Here is a 20121-nt window from a genome sequence, read left to right as displayed (position 1 = left end):
TGTTAATTATTTCTAATGTATACTGGTTGTATTTTTGCCATTTTAAAGTAAGTTAAGTTCTAAGTTAAATTCTCCATTTAAATTAATAATACGGCATATATGGGTAGATATCGCTCACATAAGCAAAAGCTCTTTGAGCTATCCAATAATTTTTCAGGGTAAAAAGGAGTGCTTAAACCAACAGTTTGAGCACTCCTGCTTAGATATGCAGAGGAGCTTTTAGTTAAATAAATCAACTTAAGCAAAACCTCCTATAAGTAAATTTAAACAATATTCATTGATGAATAAAAAAATGTAACTGCGACATTTTGCCTTCTCTGGGACTACAGAGTGAGACTTGAATTGCATTTCAATATATTGTCCTTGATATGACTCTTTCATGCTTAAAGTTTCTCATTAGGTGAGGACTTTATGCCTCCACTCCTATATTAATTTTCTCTGACTACTATTCACAACATTTCCTCAATGTGTACCCCTTGAAAACTGCAGCAACACACTTTATTGGAACTACCAGATTAAAAAAAGAAAGAAAAAATTGTTGACTTTATCTTAAGTGACACTCATGGGAATTCAGGGTATCAATATCAGTTCTGTCTAGGACAATTAAGCAAACTGTTGCTCTACTGTGAAATTACCTTATCTACTGTGTTCAATTTTTGGTCTCTCTGCCCTTTAAGCCTCTTTGCGGGGCTGAATATTATCTTGTGATCCCATATACATAGCACATCCATGGGGAATTAGTATGCTCTGCTGTAAGATGCTTCAGTATTCATTTATTGATGACCTTAGAGATACTCAAACACCATTTGCAGTGTCATCAAGTCTACAGTTTTGCCTTTAGAGGCAAAAGACTGTAGCACAAAGGGTCTAGACATTTAGTCTTACATGTAATTTGAAGAAGGAAAACAGAGTTTTTTTGGACTCAATAACCAGGTGACCAACTTAGAAAATAGAAAGTGAAAAAGTCAGTTGTTCATCCAGATGTTGTCATTTGTGACACTGGTAATGGAAAATGCAAGAAAGAGTATCTGGATGATTGATGGATTTTTTTTTTACTTTACCTATTGTATTAAAATGTTGCATTGGCAAGAAAAGTAACACAGGTAGAATAGCAGAAAAAAGCAGTTCTAGCTGTGATTCCCATTCATTGCATTACCTTGAATAAGTTATTTTATATCTCTGGATCTTATTTGCTTTAATTATAAAAACCAAAGGGCTGGCCCCAGCAGTTACTTCCAGCTTAAGTATTACTGGATTCTGTGAAATACAGCCTTGTTTACTGCTTAAATATTAGATTCCTCATTTCCTAATTATGAAAATGGTTTTACTCTCATAACACCCGTTACAAAGAGAAGAAATTGTACAAAGATATTAAATATCAGGATCTTTTAGTTCACATTTCATTCTACTAAATGATGACTATAATTCTATCAGTCTTTTGGGCAAAAAGGAAGTGACTACAGAGACAGAATGAAGTGCAAAGATGAATAATTATCAAGTGAATTGAATCCATTTTATACTTCCCTTTCCTTTCTTCAAAGATAATTGCCTTAACACTCTCATTCTACTTTGTGTAGACTGGCTACAATGCCTGATGTGACAGTAAGCTGTTAGCTTCCCAGAGTAGTAGGAACACCTTCTCTTGCATATAATTTAAACTTCAGCTTCACAATACCATGGGGGGACAGCCTAAACATACAGTATTCTCACCATGTGGTTCTCAGACAAGCAGCATCAACATTACTTGGGAATTTACCAGAAATGCAAATTATCGGTCTTACTCTGGACTTACCAAATCAAAGCCTCCATCTGGTGTGTTCCCACTGGGAACATAGAACGGGACCCAGAATTCTGTGTTGTAATAAGACTTCCAAGTTATTCTGATGCACACTGAAGTTTCAGAACCTCTAGCACAGCATTTGAAATCTAGCTCTGTTTTCTACTGTATAAACTTAAATCAATTACTTTAATCTCTTTGGGACTCAATTTCCATATCTATAAACTAGACAGATGTAGGAATGAAATGAGAATATCCTATTGGCTCTAACTCCAAGATATATCTCAAGTCTCTCCATTTCTCTTCCTCTCTTACGTCCTAATCAACAATATCTCTCACCTGGATATTGGCAATGGCCTCCTAACTAGTTGTCTGGCTTTCACTCTTGGCTTCCAATCATCCATTCACCACAAAACAACCTGAGTGGTCTTTTAAAAACATTAATCAAATCGAGTCACCCTCCTGCCTTGAAAGGCTGTAATGGCTTCCCACTATACTCAGAGAATAAATCCCAAACTCTGTGCCTGGCTTACAAAGTACTGCAGTCTGTCACCTTCCTAAGGTTCCAACCTTTGCCCCTTGCTCACTACGATTTAGTTAACACTGACTTCCCTGCTGCATATCAAGAACGTCAAGTAGTTTTCTGCCTCAGAGTCTTTGTACTTCCTCACCTTCTGCTAGGAATGCACTTCCCCTTGAAAGCCTAGCTCATTTTCATCCTTTTGGTTTTGGGTCAGAGGGCCATTCTCAGACAAGTCTTTCCTGACTACCTCATCTTATGAAATCTTTCTCTTGCTCTCAGCTACTTTCTATCATATCGATCTAATTATTTAATTATTTATTCGAGATGGAGTCTTGCTCTGTTGCCCAGGCTGGAGTGCAGTGAGTGGCACAACCTCGGCTCACTGGAACCTCCGCCTCCTGGGTTCAAGTGATTCTCCTGCCTCAGCCTCCCGAGTAGCTGGGACTACCAGCATGCACGACCACCACACCCAGCTAATTTTCATATTTTAGTAGAAACGGGGCTGGTTTCGAATTCCTGGCCTCAAGTGACTCACCCACCTAGGCCTCCCAAAGTGCTGGGATTACAGGCGTGAGCCACTGCACCTGGCCAGTCAACCTAATTATTTTCTTTATCACTCTTACCAGAAAATAAAATGTCCTAGTTAATTTATTTGCTTAATAGTGCATTTCGCTTAACTTCTAGTAAAATATTAGGTCCTTGAGGGCAGAGATGTTGTCTTGCAACCATAGTGCCTAATAATGCCTCCCATATGGTAGGCAATTAAAAAAAATCTGTTAAACAAGTAAATAATATATTAAAGTCATTTTGGAAAATGTTTATCTTTAGTAACAAAGATCCATAGCATTTTACCATTGAAATACAATCTATTTTTAGGAAGTTTTTTAATGCCAAAAAAGACTGAGAAAAATAGATTAAACTAGACCACAATAGCCAAGTACAGGTTATAGTAAAAACAAATTGGGAAGATGGGGTAGGGTAAAAATGTTCTATGCCTGAACTTGCTTCAGTTCTTCATACATACCAAACATGAGTAGCACAGGCTAACTTGAAGACATGGCCACAGTAGGGACAAACCAACGGGCAATAGGACTTCCATTATTCAGACAACGGGAACAATGATCATGCCCAGCAGGCTTTTGAAAGAAGGTAAAATGTTTTTAATGCAAGAAGGAAAAAAATGGCCATTTTACCAACCCTGAATAGGAGTTAGCACACTTGTGGTTGCTGAAGTGGACAGCTGATGAATGCAATAAACTTGGAACCCAAAGAAGCAGGTTTCTAAGCTCAAACCCATGGTTTATAATCCCTAAGTGCAGCACACCTTAGTGTTGTAAGAAATTCTTGTCAACAAAGACAGAATGTTCATGGATAAGTGACTGGGGTACTCTTTCGCCTTTTATGATCTACATGGTGATTTTAATTATAATAATTCATTTAAATAGGAGGCCTGTGCAGCTGGATATTACAAACACAGCACTGGGAAGACCCAGACCAGAAAAAAGTGTGAGGAAAAAAGATGACAGCCAAGTGCTCATGTATAATTAAGCTCTCCTGTGACTGTGACAGTGAAAACAATTAGATAATTTTTGTCACTGATATGCTAGATAAGGAAAAACAAAATAATAAACATAAATGCAATAGCCAAGTGCTATGGAAGTCAGCTGATCTGACAGTTTTTAATACCAAGCATGGTTGACAAGTGAAGTAAGGCTGAGTTATCTTCAGAAAGCAGGCAAATTTTATTTTATTCTGCTCTTTTTCCCATGCATGGCTGCAGATAACTCCATTTAAAAAGGAAACATTGTTAGAACCTGATTTTCATCTCCAGGGCAGGATCCCTGAAAAAAAACATTTCCCTGCACAGGGCTGGGAGCCAGTGACAAAGTAGATTTTCCATAACAGTAACCCTGGGGTGCTCTATTTCCAGTGCAGGAAACCTCTAACCCACAGGAAAGCAGTATACCAACCCCTGGCTACAGAAAATTTCATACCAGTTTAACATACTGAGAACAGGAATTTCACTTAACAGAAAATCATGAAAGTTAAAATGACTTTATTCAATTAGTTAAGCTACTCAAATAACATTTAGGAGCAGCCACCACTGAACTGAAGAGACTATTCAACTAAGAAAAAAGAGAAAACGTTGGCCAATTACCTGAATATTTACAGATTGTCCCTATTTGCTATAGAAAAAATAATTATTACATTGGTGAGAAAAATGAGACCTAAACAGTTAAAAATACACAGCCATAGCATCTCACTGAATAAATCTGTAACTTACAGTCTTGTATTTTTGCAGTCAGTTAACTGTGGTGTCTTTTGCTTTACAACCCATCAAATAAGATACCAACTATGACAGTTTAAGAGGAAAGCAAAGATTAAATATCAAGTCTGTCATCTGGCATGAGTAGAGTCAGTCCTCTAATATTCTTGAAGATAGACGAATGATGAAACAGAAGTGCAGATTTATTCAAACAGCTATTGCCCAGCTCATCAAGTGAAGTATTAACACTTTCTACACTCTGTGTGTTCTCCCGCCCCAGAAGCTGCATCAGGGGAACGTGAGTCCAAAATGCTGGGAGTCACTTAGGGGAGGTCATTGAAGGCTGGCTGATAGTGGAAATCTCCGCCCAGTTTCCAATCAAGCTTTTAAAAAACGTTATGTGATTATCGATCAGAATTCTTTGTTTTTTCTTTTTTTCCTTCCTCCCTTTCCTTTTCCTTTTCCCTCCCTTCCTTCCTTCCTTGCATTTCTTTCTTTCTTTTTGGAAGACAGAGCTTTATTAGCCTGCCTGGTGGCCATTCTGACAGGCTAGGAAGTGTAGCCTCCCTTGGTCAGAAGCTGTAAACTGGCACTTCGAAGGAGGAGCAAAGGGAACAAACAGGAATTTGTGCTGAATGGAGTGGCCTAATATACATATTTGATAAGCTACAGGAGGAGTCATGGATATTTATGAAAGGAGAAACATGTGCTTGTGCAACTGAGTTTCATGGGTTCTGTGTATGAAATATATACATATGTACATATGAATATACAAATTTAATAAGTCATAGGAGAAGTCATGGATATTTATGAAAGGAGAACCATCTGCATGTGCAACCCTTCATGGGTTTCGGGTATGAAAAATGGCAGTATTAGCATCTGAGGGTGGAGGTTTTGGCTCTGCGATGTCAAAACGTAGACCAGAGGACATGAAACCCCTCATAGCACATCCTCCCTAGAATGACAGAACCATTCTGTGTTGGCGGTCTTTTATCAGGCAAAAAATAAGGGGCAGCATCAGGTGGGTGGTTGATATCAGTGATGGAGTCTTTTCAAAGGGCTAGATTGTATTTAGCCCTTAGGAAAGAAAGGCTCATTGCTGTTAGCGAGGGAGCGGGTATAACCAGATGTGTCTGACATTACCCTCCCATCATGGCCAAGAACTCATTTTTCAATGCTAATTTGGCCCCTCCCCCTTAGCCATGAGGGGTCCCCTTCTTTCTACTGGAGGGCTTAGAACTTTGGTCATATCTTAAAACCAAAATGCTTTATAAGAAGAATTAGTGAAATAAATAGACTTTTGTGGGATCAATCACTGCAAGAAAGAAGAACATTTAAAGCTTTAGAACTACTCTCATTATTTTAATATGCATTGTTGTTTGTTTAAACCATTCTTAAATAATTATCAACCTATAGTATTTGTTTTCTGTATCCCAGACAGATGGGATTCTGGCATGCTCCAATTTGGCAGAACTCAGTTTGCTTTCAAAATGTCTATCCAATGAAATCCTTTTCTAGATTTCAAATCAATATCCTAACAGGGTTTCCAAGATGGTCTCAATAATGACCATGGGCTAGTGGTTTTACATTTATATTATTTGGATCAATGCTCATGATTTGATTGGAATAGGAGCAGCTGCACATAAAATGTCTTTGGGGTGAGAGAGATTTGTCACATTCCACTCTGATAAGAACTAAATTTGGACAGCTTGCATTTTGAAATGTTCATGGTACCACATTAAATTGCTACCAAATAGGAGCAATTACAAAAGATTAACACAAGCCTCAAATCAAAATTCTAATGAAGAAAAGCACAGAGCTTTAAAAAAAGATAAATCAGGAGCAGGAATAATAAAATGTTTCCTGTGTCAGGTTTACAGCTTGAGCAAAGAGAAAAAACAGACTTCTTTGCAAGTGTGTTCACACTAATATCCATCCTCCAAACACATCAGCCTAATGTCTTCCTCTCTGCTCCATCAACATCCTTGCCCCCTACCCTCACTCTCCACACCCAGAATCAACCAGGGCTAATTATGGAGCAAACCATGAGTTTCACATAATCCTGTGCTGCACAATCTCTCCCAAAATGCCTGAATGCCTCTCAGCTTATGATTTCAATATCAGGAAGTTCTGTAGTACTACAAACGATAAACTGAAATCATACACTTACCATAAAAAGTTAGCTGTCCCCTTGCTACATTTTTCCCTCTGGAATTTTCAGCCACACATTCATATAAACCAGCATCCTCCTGCTGAAAATTAGGGATCTCAAGAATTCCATTTGACTTGTGTCTTCTGGCTTTCCTTGCTATCGGCTTTCCATCAGCTCTTCGCCAGATAATAGTTGGTACCGGACTGATAGCAAGAATAAAAAGGAGTGAATCAAACTAGAGAAAACTGAACCTTTTATTTGAACCTAAACCCCTTCCTTCTTGGTTCTACACATATAAGCTTGCAGTGTTTTGCAAATTTCATTCATTCCTCTATCTCCATTACAATTTTAATCATATCCACATCTCTAGTATTATTTATTTAGTGTTCTTAAAATCAAATAACTTTTCTTAACTTTAAATAAAGTGATCTGGCAGGGCACAGTGACTCACACCTGTAATCCTGGCACTTTGGGAGGCCGAGGTGGGCAGATCATTTGAGGTCAGGAGTTTGAAACCAGCCTGGCCAAATGGTGAAACCCTGTCTCTACTAAAAATACAAAAAAATTAGCTGGGCATGGTGGCAGGTGCCTGTAATCTGAGCTACTCAGGAGGCCAAGGCAGGAGGATCACTTGAACACTTAAAGCCGGGAAGCGGAAGTTGCAGTGAGCCGAGATCGTACTACTGCACTCCAGCCTGGGCGACAGAGCGAGACTTTGTCTCGGGGGCTGGAAAAAAAAGTGATCTAGTTCCTAAACACTATTATCATTGAAAAAAAAAACAGATTTTTATATGTCATATATGTTTTCTCATCCTTTTTCTCTTTTGTTTTCTTTTTTTTTTTTTTTTTTTGAGACAGAGTATCGCTCTGTCACCAGGCTGGAGTGCAGTGGTGCAGTTTTGGCTCACTGCAACCTCCATCTCCTGGGTTCAAGTGATTCTCCCGCCTCAGCCTCCCAAGTAGCTGGGACTACAGGCGCCTGCCACCATGCCCAGCTAATTTTTGTATTTTTAGTAGAGATGAGGTTTCACTCATACATGTTTTTTTCTAAATAAAAATATGAAAATAAAAATGTTCATGTGCATTTGTGGCAAATTAAAGATAGCTGCAAATTCTTTCACATTCCTCCCATTGAGATGAGGTCTATGTCCCCTCCCCTTGAGCCTGGTAGCTCTTTTTAACCACTTTGACTAATAAATAAGACAGAAGAGATGTTGTAGGATCAAAGCTCAGGTGTTAAGAAACTGGCAGCTTCAGCTTTCTGTCTCATGGCAGCCCTGAGCTGTCCTACGAGAAGAGTGAATACCTTGAGACTGCCAGGAAGGAGAGGCTGTAAGCCTTCCAGATGACAGTCTCAGTGACACCAGCCTTTCAACATCCCCAACAAAATACCAGAAGTGTGAGACATAAGAGAAACAATGTATTTCCATAAATCTATGTACCAACAATGCAAGTGCCCTACTTTGAGAAATACCCAAATAATGAATAAATGATAGTAGAAATAATGAGCTCATAAAATTTGGGAGACACAACCTATTGCTGACATAGAGGATAGGTTCACTCGAGGTACATTGTTTTGGACAACATGGTTTTTCTCCTTGTCATTTATATATTGAGAAGCTTACCAACTCATAGCAGTCCATTTGGAAGATGGGTTGGGGAAACTGTTTAAAATAGTGAGAAAAGGAAGGATGCCATCTGTGAGATCTTTATGTACTCTCAAGGCATCTATCATCCTACTGCCATAACTGTTAGAACATATCTTAAATTGCAGAGAGGGCCTCATTGAATCTGCAAATCAATGGTTTAGTGAGCTAACCACAGCTTTTAAGATTGTGGCTTCCTGGCAGGGGATACAATTATTTACTTATTTATTTTTCACAAAAACACACACAGAGAAGTAATTAGACTAAAGACTTGCTAATCTTCTCTGGGAAACCTGAGATGGTATTTAAAACATTAAAGCCATCAACTCCACTATATTTGTTTTAGAATAATTTGAGTTCGTTAGACAGACACTAACTCAAAATGCAGAAAGGCTCTATGAAAAGTACATAATCGGTGTCTTTATACTGATGAGATATGCACTTAATATATGCCTTTAAAAATAACCATATTGAGACGTAGTCTTTCTGCTTTTAAGTGGGCAATGAGGATGTGTTTCAGCAGCTGGATGTGCATACCCAAACATTTCTGTGTAGACTGAAGAAGCCAATTTGGGTTTTTTGTTTTTATTCCAGCACTATTCAAACAGTGTGAATAGAGTTCCATTCATAACCCCCTTTGAAGTGTGAACAATGTGAATTCTGCTCTTTCTTCACAGATGATTTTTCAAGGTGTCATCAAATGTATATCTAGACTACCCAGTTACCTGCTCGCATCTTTAATTTCATATATATATAAATGCTTATACATGCATAAATACTTTAAAATAAAAATAAAAAGTCTAATCATATTATACTGTTAGCGATCTGCTTTTGTTCTCTTAGCAATAAATCATGGGCATTTTCTATGTCTTGAATGTTGTTTTGCAAGTTGACTTTTAATGTCTGTAGAATGTTCAATCCTATAGTTATGTCATAATTTATTTAATATAAGTTTTCAGGACATAAAAAATTACTACTGTATTGTACTGTACCAAAGTAAAGATACTACTGTAGCTTATCTGTCCTGACTTGAAAACACATGGAAACCAAAACAACCTTTCTATTAGAACTGACAATAAAATGAAAAAAGGAACCTTTCCTATGATTGCTGGAAAACACAAAAATCCTAAGAAAATAGATTACACGCTGATATAAGGATTGGTAGAGTTAGTGTTGCCTGGCTCCCTGGCTTGGGCCTACAATCCCAGCACTTTGACAAGCAAAGTTGGGAGGATAACTCATCCAGGAGTCCAAGACTAGCCTGGACAACATACCCAGATCCTGCCTCTACCAAAAAAAAAAAAAAAAAAAAAAAAGAAAAAAAGAAAAAGTGTTGTTGCCTTAGTGAACATGTGGGCACAGGAAAAAGAGAGTTAGTAATGGGTTTGTCAGATAGATGGGGCTCGGCGTAAAGACTGACATGGATCATTGAAATCCACAGAAGATATCAAAATTCTCACTTCAGATAATAGTTTACACTGTTCATGCCAAATCTTTATTGCTGGTTACTGGCAAATAAAAATCCCAACCGATGTGCATTTCATGTTCTTTATGCCCTCTGATATATTCTCCATGGAAAAGCTAACTAGTTTCTAAGTAGGCTTTTCTCAAGAAAGTCCACACTGAAACAATTTTCGGACAACTTTGCAAAACAGACTCTCTTAGAGAATAACACGTCTTACCTATCTCTAGCCGGAGCAGAAGGAAATCCAAAGTAGAGAGAAGAGACTGACAGTTTAAAAAGAAATTCAAGAAAAGTCTGATGCATCCTCTATAAACTGGGGCCAAAATGAAAATCCATATTTTTCCAAATAGTCAGCTTAACTGTACCTCAAATGGAGGCCACTGTTTTCCTGTCATTCTGGGTTAGACAGCATGCACATTACAGGTCATAATAATATAACAAAATACTTTTTCAGAATTGCCCATTCTCTTCTCCTTTGTGGCCATGTCAGTTGTGGCAGCCTAATCCTTCTTGCACCATTACATGTCCTCTCTCCATGGTGGGGTGCAGAATCCAAGATGCATACACAGAATTACAAAGAGAAAGGCTTCACCTGCTTTTCAGTCACCTCAGAAACCATCACTGTGAACAGTGCAAGAAAAACTCTATACCTGCTCAAGCTGAAGCGAGGATAAGAAGGAATGCAAACCAGAACTTACTTTCCTAGAGCAAAGCATTCCAGCTTCACCGTTGCTCCTTTTGCAGTTGGAACTGTTTCTGGGAACTGCACTTCTATTTTGGGCTCATATTCACCCATCACTCCTGTGAATAAATAAAGGAGCTAAGTCTTGGAGATTCTTTTAAAATGTATAAAATGTAAAACTCATTTTTCAGTTAATGTAGAATGCTCATACACATCATTATGTGCACAATTAATTCCTTCATTTAAAGCAGGTCCTATCTCTAGCAGTCATGAATTGTGGCTCTTCTCCCAGTTACTGCTACAGAAAAATTTGTATTGCAGAACCATATCATCTACCTGGATTAAACTCTCCATGCATACAACTTTGCCCCTCGAAAGTATTGTTTTAAGGTAGTCTTAAGGAAAAAAAAGGAGAAGGGGATACAGTGCTAGTCATCAGGAAAATTAAATTATCTCTTTGGAAGCATACTGCAGAAAAATTTGTAACATTTATTAATAAAAGTACTTAAAATACTTGCATGCTTAATTATGTCTATATAACAAAACAATTTTTCTGAGTAACCATTCTGTGGCCACAACTTTTACTTTCATTTCCAAGGCCAATATAAATGAATCATAAATTAGTATATTCAATGTAACATCAAATGCCTGTATTTTTATTACATTTTGGACCTGTGAGAAAAGAATAACAAGATACAACTGTAGAAAACACTTAAGTTATACCTATCTTGCCAATGGCAAACTTATTTAGAGGGTCATATTCTCCCACTTTTCCTATATCCTGGAAAATGACTGTACAATTATGCCCAAGGTAACACAGTCTAACAAACTAAGTCCATGCTTTGTAATGAAATACTTATCAGTTCTTTCTTTCTTTTCTTTTTTTTTTTGAGACGAAGTCTCACTCTCTCACCCAGGCTAGAGTGCGGTGGCAGGATCCTGGTTCACTGCAATCTCTGCTTCCCAGGTTCAAGCGATTCTCCTACTTCAGCCTCCCCGAGTAGCTGGGACTACAGTTCTGCACCACCAGGCCAAGCTAATTTTTTTGTATTTTTAGTAGAGATGAGGTTTCACCATGTTGGCCAGGCTGGTCTCCAACTCCTGGCCTCAAGTGATCCAACTGCCTTGGCCTCCTAAATTGCTGGCATTACAGGCATGAGTCACCACTCCTGGCCTTATCAATTATTTCTTATCAATATATTCTTGACTCCATTTGCCACTGCTCTAATGGTTCTAATACATTTATTCTTATTCCATTTCTGGTCATTTTTTATGATATTTGATTCAACTGTGCCCGTAAAGAGTTTGGAATTACTTAGCTTACTACAAAAAGATAGGGCTCTCCATTTCATCTTTCCTTTAGGCTTCCCATAGTCAGAGGAAAAAAGAGACTGAACCTTAGAAAAAAAGGTTAAAGACAAAAAATGGATGGGGGACAGGTGCAATCACAAAAGAAATGATTTCACTCACTCTGCAGAGGTGAATACTTGCCTTTTTTTTTCTTTTTTTTTTTTTTTTTTTTTTTTTTGAGACTGAGTCTTGCTCTGTTGCCCAGGCTGGAGTGCTGTGGTGCAATCTTGGCTCACTGCAACCTCTGCCTCCCAGGTTTAAGCAATTCTTGTGCCTCAGCTTCCCAAGTAGCTGGGACTACAGGCACGTGCCAACGCACATGGCTACTTTTTGTATTTTCAGTAGTGATGAGGTTTCACCATGTTGGCCAGGCTCGTCTTGAATTCCTGACCTCAGGTGATCTGTCTGCCTCGGCCTCCCAAAGTGCTGGGATTACAGGCATAAGCCACTGCACTCCACTGAGGTGACCCTTTTCATCAGCCATTTCAGAGTTTGAGAAGCATCAAGAGGATCTCCTCAAACTGTGAAAAACAGAATCAACCCTGAATGTCTGATGACATACAGTCTAGCTAAGTTTGCTGTGAGGTACATTGTTAAAAGTGCAAACTTGAACATAATTGTTCTTCTTGTTGTTGTTTTCATTTTTCTTCCTTTCCTGGAATGACAAGGAGTATTGGATTTGGAAGGGACCTTTGATATCATTTGGTTCAGCGACCTTAATCTTGGTATTATTTTCCTACTTGATGCACACTTTTCTAAGGAGAGTATCCATGGTTAGCAACCTATTCTTGAAGGGACACTTATCCCTCCATAGGTTAAAATCACAATTCTAATCTATCCTTTTCTTTTACAAGCAAGGCTGTAATCTCACAAGTTAAATGGTTTGTCTTTAGTCCCACAGAAAACCAGTCAGTGTTGAAACCCAGGCCCCTGACTCCTCATCTTAATATCTTACAACGGCCTCTCACCATGAAATGAATAACACTACAAAAGTAAGTTAAAATACATTACACCCAAGCTTGACACGTTCAGTCACAAAATCATTCCTCCTTTTTTGGCCAGCCTCTGCTGTCTGAGTTCTCTTGCCCCTGAGTCTGGGCTTGCCTTTCTTTGAGCATCTGCACAAAGCTGGCCTGGTAAAGACTCAGTGCATACTAACAACAATATTCACACACAGCTGCTGAACTTGCTAACAAACAGCCCGTACAGTTGAATCATCATCCCATAAATATCAGTAGTATGACTTTGAGCGCAGTGAGCAAGTTAACACCTTTTAGTGCTGTGTATATGGCTGTATACTCTGAGAGCAGTGTTAATTAAAGAAAGAATTGCCTTGAGAGAAAGAGGTCTTTCGTCTTCCCAGGGAATCAAGACAGCCTGCACTGCAGTGTATGATGTGTTTCAGGGAGATGAGACAATAAGGTTAAAATACAAGGGCCAAGGAGGTCTTAGAAGTCATCAGGTTTTTTTCCCAGCCTCTCTCTGTCTATAAATATCACATATAAAATTGTGTTTATCTAATCCGGTCATGAAAATTACACCAAGGAGCAAATATATGTCACACGGCCTTGTTTGAAAGAACTAAAATATCATTGGCCCTGCAGAAGACGCAATGTCCCAGATCCCTGAACTGTTATCTCCACGTCCTAAAATCCTGCCTATTTAGGCCCAAACTGAACATCTGCTCTCCCAGAATCCTTTGCCTACTTACTGCCTTCCCCTCTCCTCTGTAGGCCCTACTCTCTAGCCAACAGTGGTCTTTAAATGACTCAAATTATAAAAACTTCTACCTTTGTCTGTTTCCATTGATAATTTTTTGAAAAACAAGTTTTTAAGGTATAATTTACATACTAAAATGTTCACGAATTTTAAGTGCGCAATCCAATGGCTTTTAGCAAATTTGCTGAGTCATGCCACTATCACCACAATCTAGTTTTAGAACATTTCCATCACCCCAGTGAGATGCCTCATGCCCATTCACAAGTAATCCCCATTCCCAGTCTCAGTCCTGGGAAACCTCTAACTTCTTTCTGTCTCTATACATTTGCTTTTTTCTGAATATTTCATATAAATTAAATTGTGCAATATGCGGTCTTTTGTGCCTGGCCTCTTTCACTGAGCATAGTGTTTTCAAGATTCATCCATGTTGTAGCATGTACCAGTAGTTTGTTCCTTTTTATTGCAGAATAATATTCCACTGTATGGATATACCACGTTTTCCTTCTCCATTCGCTGGTTGTATTAGTTTCCTAGAGTTGCCTTAACAAAGCATTACAGACTCAGTGGCCCTAAGCAAAATAAATTTATTCTCTTATAGTTCTAGAGGACAGAAGTCATAAATACAGGTGTTGACAGGGCCATGCTCCCTTTGAGACTCTAGGAAGAATCTTTCCTACCTTCTGGTGGTAGCTGTCAATCCTTGGCATTCATTGGCTTATAGTCACATCACTCCATCTTTGCCTCTGTTGTCACGTGACATTCTCTCTGTGTATGTGTTTCTTCCCATTGTGTTCTTAGAAGGACACCAGTAATATTTGATTTAGGGTCCATCTTACCCTACCACGACCTTATCTTTGCTGATTACATCTATGCTGACTCTATTTCTAACTAAGGTCACATTCAGAGGCACTGGGTGTTAGGACTTCACCATATCTATTTGAGGGACAAAATTCAACCCATAACACCAGTTGATGGGCATTTGGGTGGCTTCCACTTTTAGCTATTACCAATAATACTTCCATGAACGTTTACATGCAAGTCTTTGTCTGGGCATATTTTCATGCCCATACAAAGTAAGAGTTATTCTCTACTACTGTCTTGCTTCCGTCATGTTACTTATCACAATTTATAATTCTCATTTATTATGTGTTTAGTGTCTGCCTTCCATTTAGATGGCAAAACATATAACACCAAATAATGTGTTTGTCTTTTTCATAGCTGTATTCCTAACTTCCATTGCAGGCTCTTCACTTGTAGGTGTTCAGTAAGTAACTACTGACATAAAACATTTTACATATAAATTTCAGGGTACCTCTTAAATAGCAATGCTGTTTCCTATCATCTTTATAGCTAGCTAGCTAGACAGACAGACAGACACACACACACACACACACATACACACACACACACACACACAGAGCATCTCTTCTATTGTCCTCTTACCTGCTTTAGAGATAGAAATTCTTCTCATTTTTTTCTGTATCCCTCACAAATCTTAGCCCAATACAAGTAATATGTGAAAAAATGTGATGGGTAAGGATTTGTTGAAGGGAGGAAAAGATGTAGGAATGCAGTGTTTATGCTGTGATATATAATAGCCATTAAGTCAAACATATACTTCTTTCCAGGCATAGAAGTCATTTATGAAGTATAATTGTAGCTTCTAGTACAAGTTCACTAACTTAAGATCATTCTTTACTAAAATGATCTGTATACATTGTTTATCTAGTCACACAGAGTGATTTCTGAGTTGATACACAGTGATCCATATTTATGGCTATAGGAGTGTGAATAACAGAGTCATCAGTAATAACAGATTAATCTGTATATATAGCAGTAGTACAGTACATAAAGAGAAGGATCAGAGATAAAATGGCATCATTTCACTGCTGTTTAAAAATTTTTCATTGTATATAAAGATTGTCCTAGTATTAAAGTCATAAAAACGAGAGAAGCAATTTTCTTCAACTATATTATGAACATTGTTTTGGAACACCTGTGAACTGTTCCATTTAATTTGGTTACAACTGGCACAGGCTATGTTGTTATTTTACTATTTTTTTATTTTAACCATTTTGGCGTTTACTTTCTGCATTAAATTTAAAAGCTGTTGCCTTTTTTGTTTTTTAAGAAATGAAAGGCCCCTTAAAACAGGAGTGCATTTTTCAAGTCATTCTGCTGACCACCTGTACACTTTCGCAATTAATTGGTGCACAGCTGCTCTGGTGATTTACATAATGATTAGGCTAAAAGACTGCGAACATTGATGGAATTGCTCCAGAACCTCCTTTTCATCTTCAAACTATTAAAAAAGGTGGGAAGATGTAAAGGCCTACCCAGATCTATATAACCAAGGCAAAGTAGAAGTAAGGAACACATATAATTTAGTCTGGTTCAACCAAGATATACAACCTCAGCCATACTTCTCTGCTATATGAAATATATGATTTGCCCATAAAGACAACTCTTGCTTTCAATTCTAAATAAAAACACCTAACATAATTTTATGCATAAAGCAAAAATGTCTTAATTCATTAAAATTCATTGCCAATGTTTTATGTTCTTTGGATTAAGAGAGATACAGTAATAGCAATGAAGGTTACAGCACTTGAAATTCCATACATCAAAGTCTTCAGAAGACAGGGGCTTAGTTGTATTAATATTCCAATAAATTAAATAAGTAAATATTCATTTGACACCAATCATAAGCCACGTGCTGTGCCTAGAAATGGGGGCACACTGTGGATAACACAGATCTGATCCTTATAATCATGACATTCATAGGCTACTCTTTTTTAGCACATGGCTTAGTAATGGGGCATATGCAGGCAATAACTAATTGTTTATTGAATAACCAAAAGAGGTGATTTCATGAGGAAGACATGGTGGGCAGTTCTTAAGTATTTTTCCTAAAGCAATGGTTCTCAAACTTTAAATCAACTGAAAGGCTTGAGTTTCTGATTTAGTGGGTTGAGATGTAGCCTATGAATTTGCAATTTTAAGAAGTCCCAGGTGATTTTGATGCTGCTGGTCTGAAGAATACACTTTGAGAACAACTTTCCCAACTATGAGCAAAAGCAAGAAGCTCCACCTAACATTAATAAACATATCCTAAGGGCTAGTCATTGGGAGAGTACTAGCAATGGAGACCCAAATTGAGGGACAAAGTCCATCCAGAGTCTGGACTCTGTAGAAGAACTTGTGGCAACTGTATCCCTTTCAAAACCTGGGTAATTATTAAAGTTGATGCTGATGTCTGTAAGAATGCAGAATTTAACAAAACAACTGGCAATTTAGAGAATATGAAAGAGAAATCAGCAACACATCGTGCTTGTTTAATTACAATTTGCAGAGCACTCTGTTGGCAGAAGGAGACCAGTTTGCAGAGTTGCGTGCCATAAGATTTTTGCCAACACCTGCCTTAGCTGGAATCTGTGCTTACTAAATTTAACTACAGAAGGAACATTTACTAACTTCCACAGAGTGGGATTTTCTACTGAAAAAAAAAGGCAAAAATTGTTTTATGAAAAGTTTCCACATTGACTTTCTTGGGAAACAAGTCATATGATGTATGTATCACTAACCTAAAAATATTTGGAAATATCTGATTAGTCATACAAATTCACTTGACTGTGTTTACCATTTTGCGCTTTTGAAAAAAGGCATGTTTCCCCTTGGGTTGAAGGAGACATACAGATTCTAGTGGACTGTCCAAGTTATCTCTACCACCACCACCACCATCCAGTAGGTGAATTCCCAGAGTTTGAGGCAACAACTGTTGAGACAAGTGTTGAGACAACTGCCTCCCCACTGCTGAAGAGGAGAGGCAAGGTATCTCAAGGTTGTACATCACCTCTTATAGTCAAGGTTTTAAGGTATCCTCACAGACCTGTGAGAGATGAAAATAAATCTTATGATTTGACTTTAATCAAACCTGCACCACCTTCCTTCCTTTTCAATATTGAAAATGCAGAGATAACCTTTTCCAAGAGACTGTCTCATTTACAGGCAGAGAGGCCAAATACCTCTGCCTGCACTGGACGGTCCTGGTTTTCCTGAATTCCTGAAGTAATGAGCTAATAGTTTCCGGTTTGGGCAATTAGTTATAATGTCATCTTTTAAGCCAACTTTTACCTTCCTTGAAGGAAGTACTCCTATACTTTTCCTACTAAAAAGTTATCCATGTTGTATTGAACTAAACACTATCTCTGTACATGTTGGTCCCAGTTCAAGTCTTCGGAGCCACAAATAACAAGTATTTTAATGGACCGTCTTCAGATATTTAATGATATCATTTTGTCAAGGATTAACAGAGTTTTTCTGTAAAAAGTCAGATAATAAGAATTTTATCTAGGCTTTGTGGGCTATACAGTCCTGTTACTGCTCAACTCTGCCATTGTAGCTGGAAAGCAGCCATGGCCAAAAGGTAAACAAACGGGAATGGCTGTGTGCCAATAAAACTTTATTTACAAAAATAGGTGGTGGGCCAATAAATGCTAGTTGGCTGATCCTTGGCTTAGAGGAAATGGAGACGATAGCAAAGTTTGAGAGAATCAATAGAATCAACAGACAAATTATTAGAACTACAAGAAATTTTAGCAAGCTTGCCAAATACTGAATCACAAGAATAACGGTACCTTCCATATATAGGCAACAGCTAATTAGATAATGTGATTAAAGATAAGATACAACTGTCAGGGTGTGGTACCTCACATCTGTAATCCCAGCACTTTGGGAAGCCGAGATTGGAGGATCACTTGAGATCAGAAGTTCGAGACCAGCCTGGCCAACATGGTGAGTCCCTGTATCTACTAAAAATACAATAATTAGCCGGGTATGATAGTACATGCCTATAATCTTGGCTACTCGGGAGGCTGGGGCAGGAGAATTGCTTGAACCTGGGAGGCAGAGGTTGCAGTAAGCCAAAACTGCACCACTGCATTCCAGCCTGGGCGACAGAAGGAGACTCTATCTCAAAAAACAAACAAACAAACAAAAACAAATGGATAAGACACAACTTACTATAACAGCAAAAATGATAGAGAATCTAGGAACTAGCCAAGAATACCCAACATTTCTATAGAAAAATTATTTACAGAAACAGGCCACAGGCAAGATTGGCCCGCGGGAAAGAGTTTGCTGATTCCTATTTAAAGCAAATAATGTGCCCACTGCCTGGAATTATTTATTTTCTCTTAGATTGTCTGACTCTTCATGGAAGCCTGGGTTGATTCCCAAGATCAGGCCAGTTTTCTTCACCTTTAAGCTGTGATTATACACCTGATTCCACTGTACCCTTCACTGCTCCATGGTAGTGCTTACCAAAATTGAAACTTAAGTGAATATGCTTTAATTCTCTACTCTCCCCTGAGTATGGCCCCACTCCTGCCTCTAACTGCAATTAGGCTTCTCAGCCAGGCTATAATCCATGAGGGCAGAGAAAGACTTTTGCATCTCTAGAGCCAAGTAGAGAACAGATACTGAATGAAGATTTGTTGGTTAAATGCATGATCAAAAGAATGCCCCAAGTCAACTCAATTCTGGGTTAAACACTTCTCCTTCCCTCTTTCATTTTAAGTCCCTCTATAAATGTATTATTCAGAACTCAATTCAATAATTCCAATAAAGAATGAAACTTTAGACCCTTCATTAACTTGGAATTCTCTAATTCCCATGGGCTGAAATCATGTCTTTTTATTTCACAGAGTGCCACACACAATGAGCACTTAACAGATGCTTCCTAACTGAGTAGCCAAATGGCCATCCAAGACCTTTAGCCCCCATGGACCTGAAATGGAATCGGCTATGCTAGAGGTCTAAAGCTGACTGCCAAGTTCCTAAGCTTGTCAAACCTTCAACACATCCAGAGCCATTAAGATGTTATTAAATCAGATTAGCAATGGCAGTTTAGCAAAATATCTCACATCCTTTAGTCATTTAGATGTTCTCCTCATAAAACATGTTTTACGCCCACAGATCCTCAACTGCGATGTTGTTAGAGAATTAAAAACAAGACATGATTGCTGTGACAAAACCATACAAAGGTTGCAATTAGAAGTGAGAGTAAAATAAAGCAGTGTTTTGGTATAAACTCTAGATCTTAAATAATATAAAATTATGTCTAAGTGGAAGGCATATCTCTACCTGTTGCCTGTCTAAATGCCAGGTCATCAATAAAGGGTTGCAGATCACGTCTCCAATCTAGAAGAGATCTCCTAAACGACTGGGTTCAAAAACCCACTAGGTTAATTAAGTGGCCTGCAAATAAAGCTGTCTTTTCATGAAGAAAAATAGTGGTTGTTGATGCCCAGTTGAGGATCTAATGTAGCATGGAGCAATATTAGGAAAGTTTACAGTTACCAGTTGTCAGGATCATAATGGAGGATGCATGATGCTGCAATAATATTATTTCAGAATCTTTGAGTTTTTTCCTTTCTATTTTAAAAGGCTTCTTTGGTCTTAAATTTTTAAGTTTGTGGGGAATGTAGTCTTCTGAGCCACTAGGAGGTGTAATGGTCATTGAGGTGAAGGCTCACAAAAT

General features: G+C 38.2%; 1 protein-coding gene across 8 annotated transcripts in view; it reads right to left on the bottom strand.

The window, feature by feature from the left end:
- Nucleotides 1–20121, bottom strand: part of CNTN4 (contactin 4) — a 975811-nt gene that overhangs the window by 173085 nt on the left and 782605 nt on the right. For all 8 annotated transcript variants that reach the window (XM_050781395.1, XM_050781393.1, XM_050781400.1 and 5 more), the window contains 2 exons: nt 10528–10630; nt 6737–6921 (listed from right to left, as the gene is read on the bottom strand). In XM_050781395.1, the coding sequence (XP_050637352.1) occupies nt 6737–6921; nt 10528–10630 (288 nt within the window). The remainder of the gene's footprint in view (nt 1–6736; nt 6922–10527; nt 10631–20121) is intronic.

The sequence above is a fragment of the Macaca thibetana genome, chromosome 2 (genome assembly GCF_024542745.1).
Source record: "Macaca thibetana thibetana isolate TM-01 chromosome 2, ASM2454274v1, whole genome shotgun sequence".
Lineage (NCBI taxonomy): Eukaryota > Metazoa > Chordata > Mammalia > Primates > Cercopithecidae > Macaca > Macaca thibetana.
The sequence above is the reverse complement of the archived record's forward strand: the minus strand, read 5'-3'. Positions and strand labels throughout refer to the sequence as shown.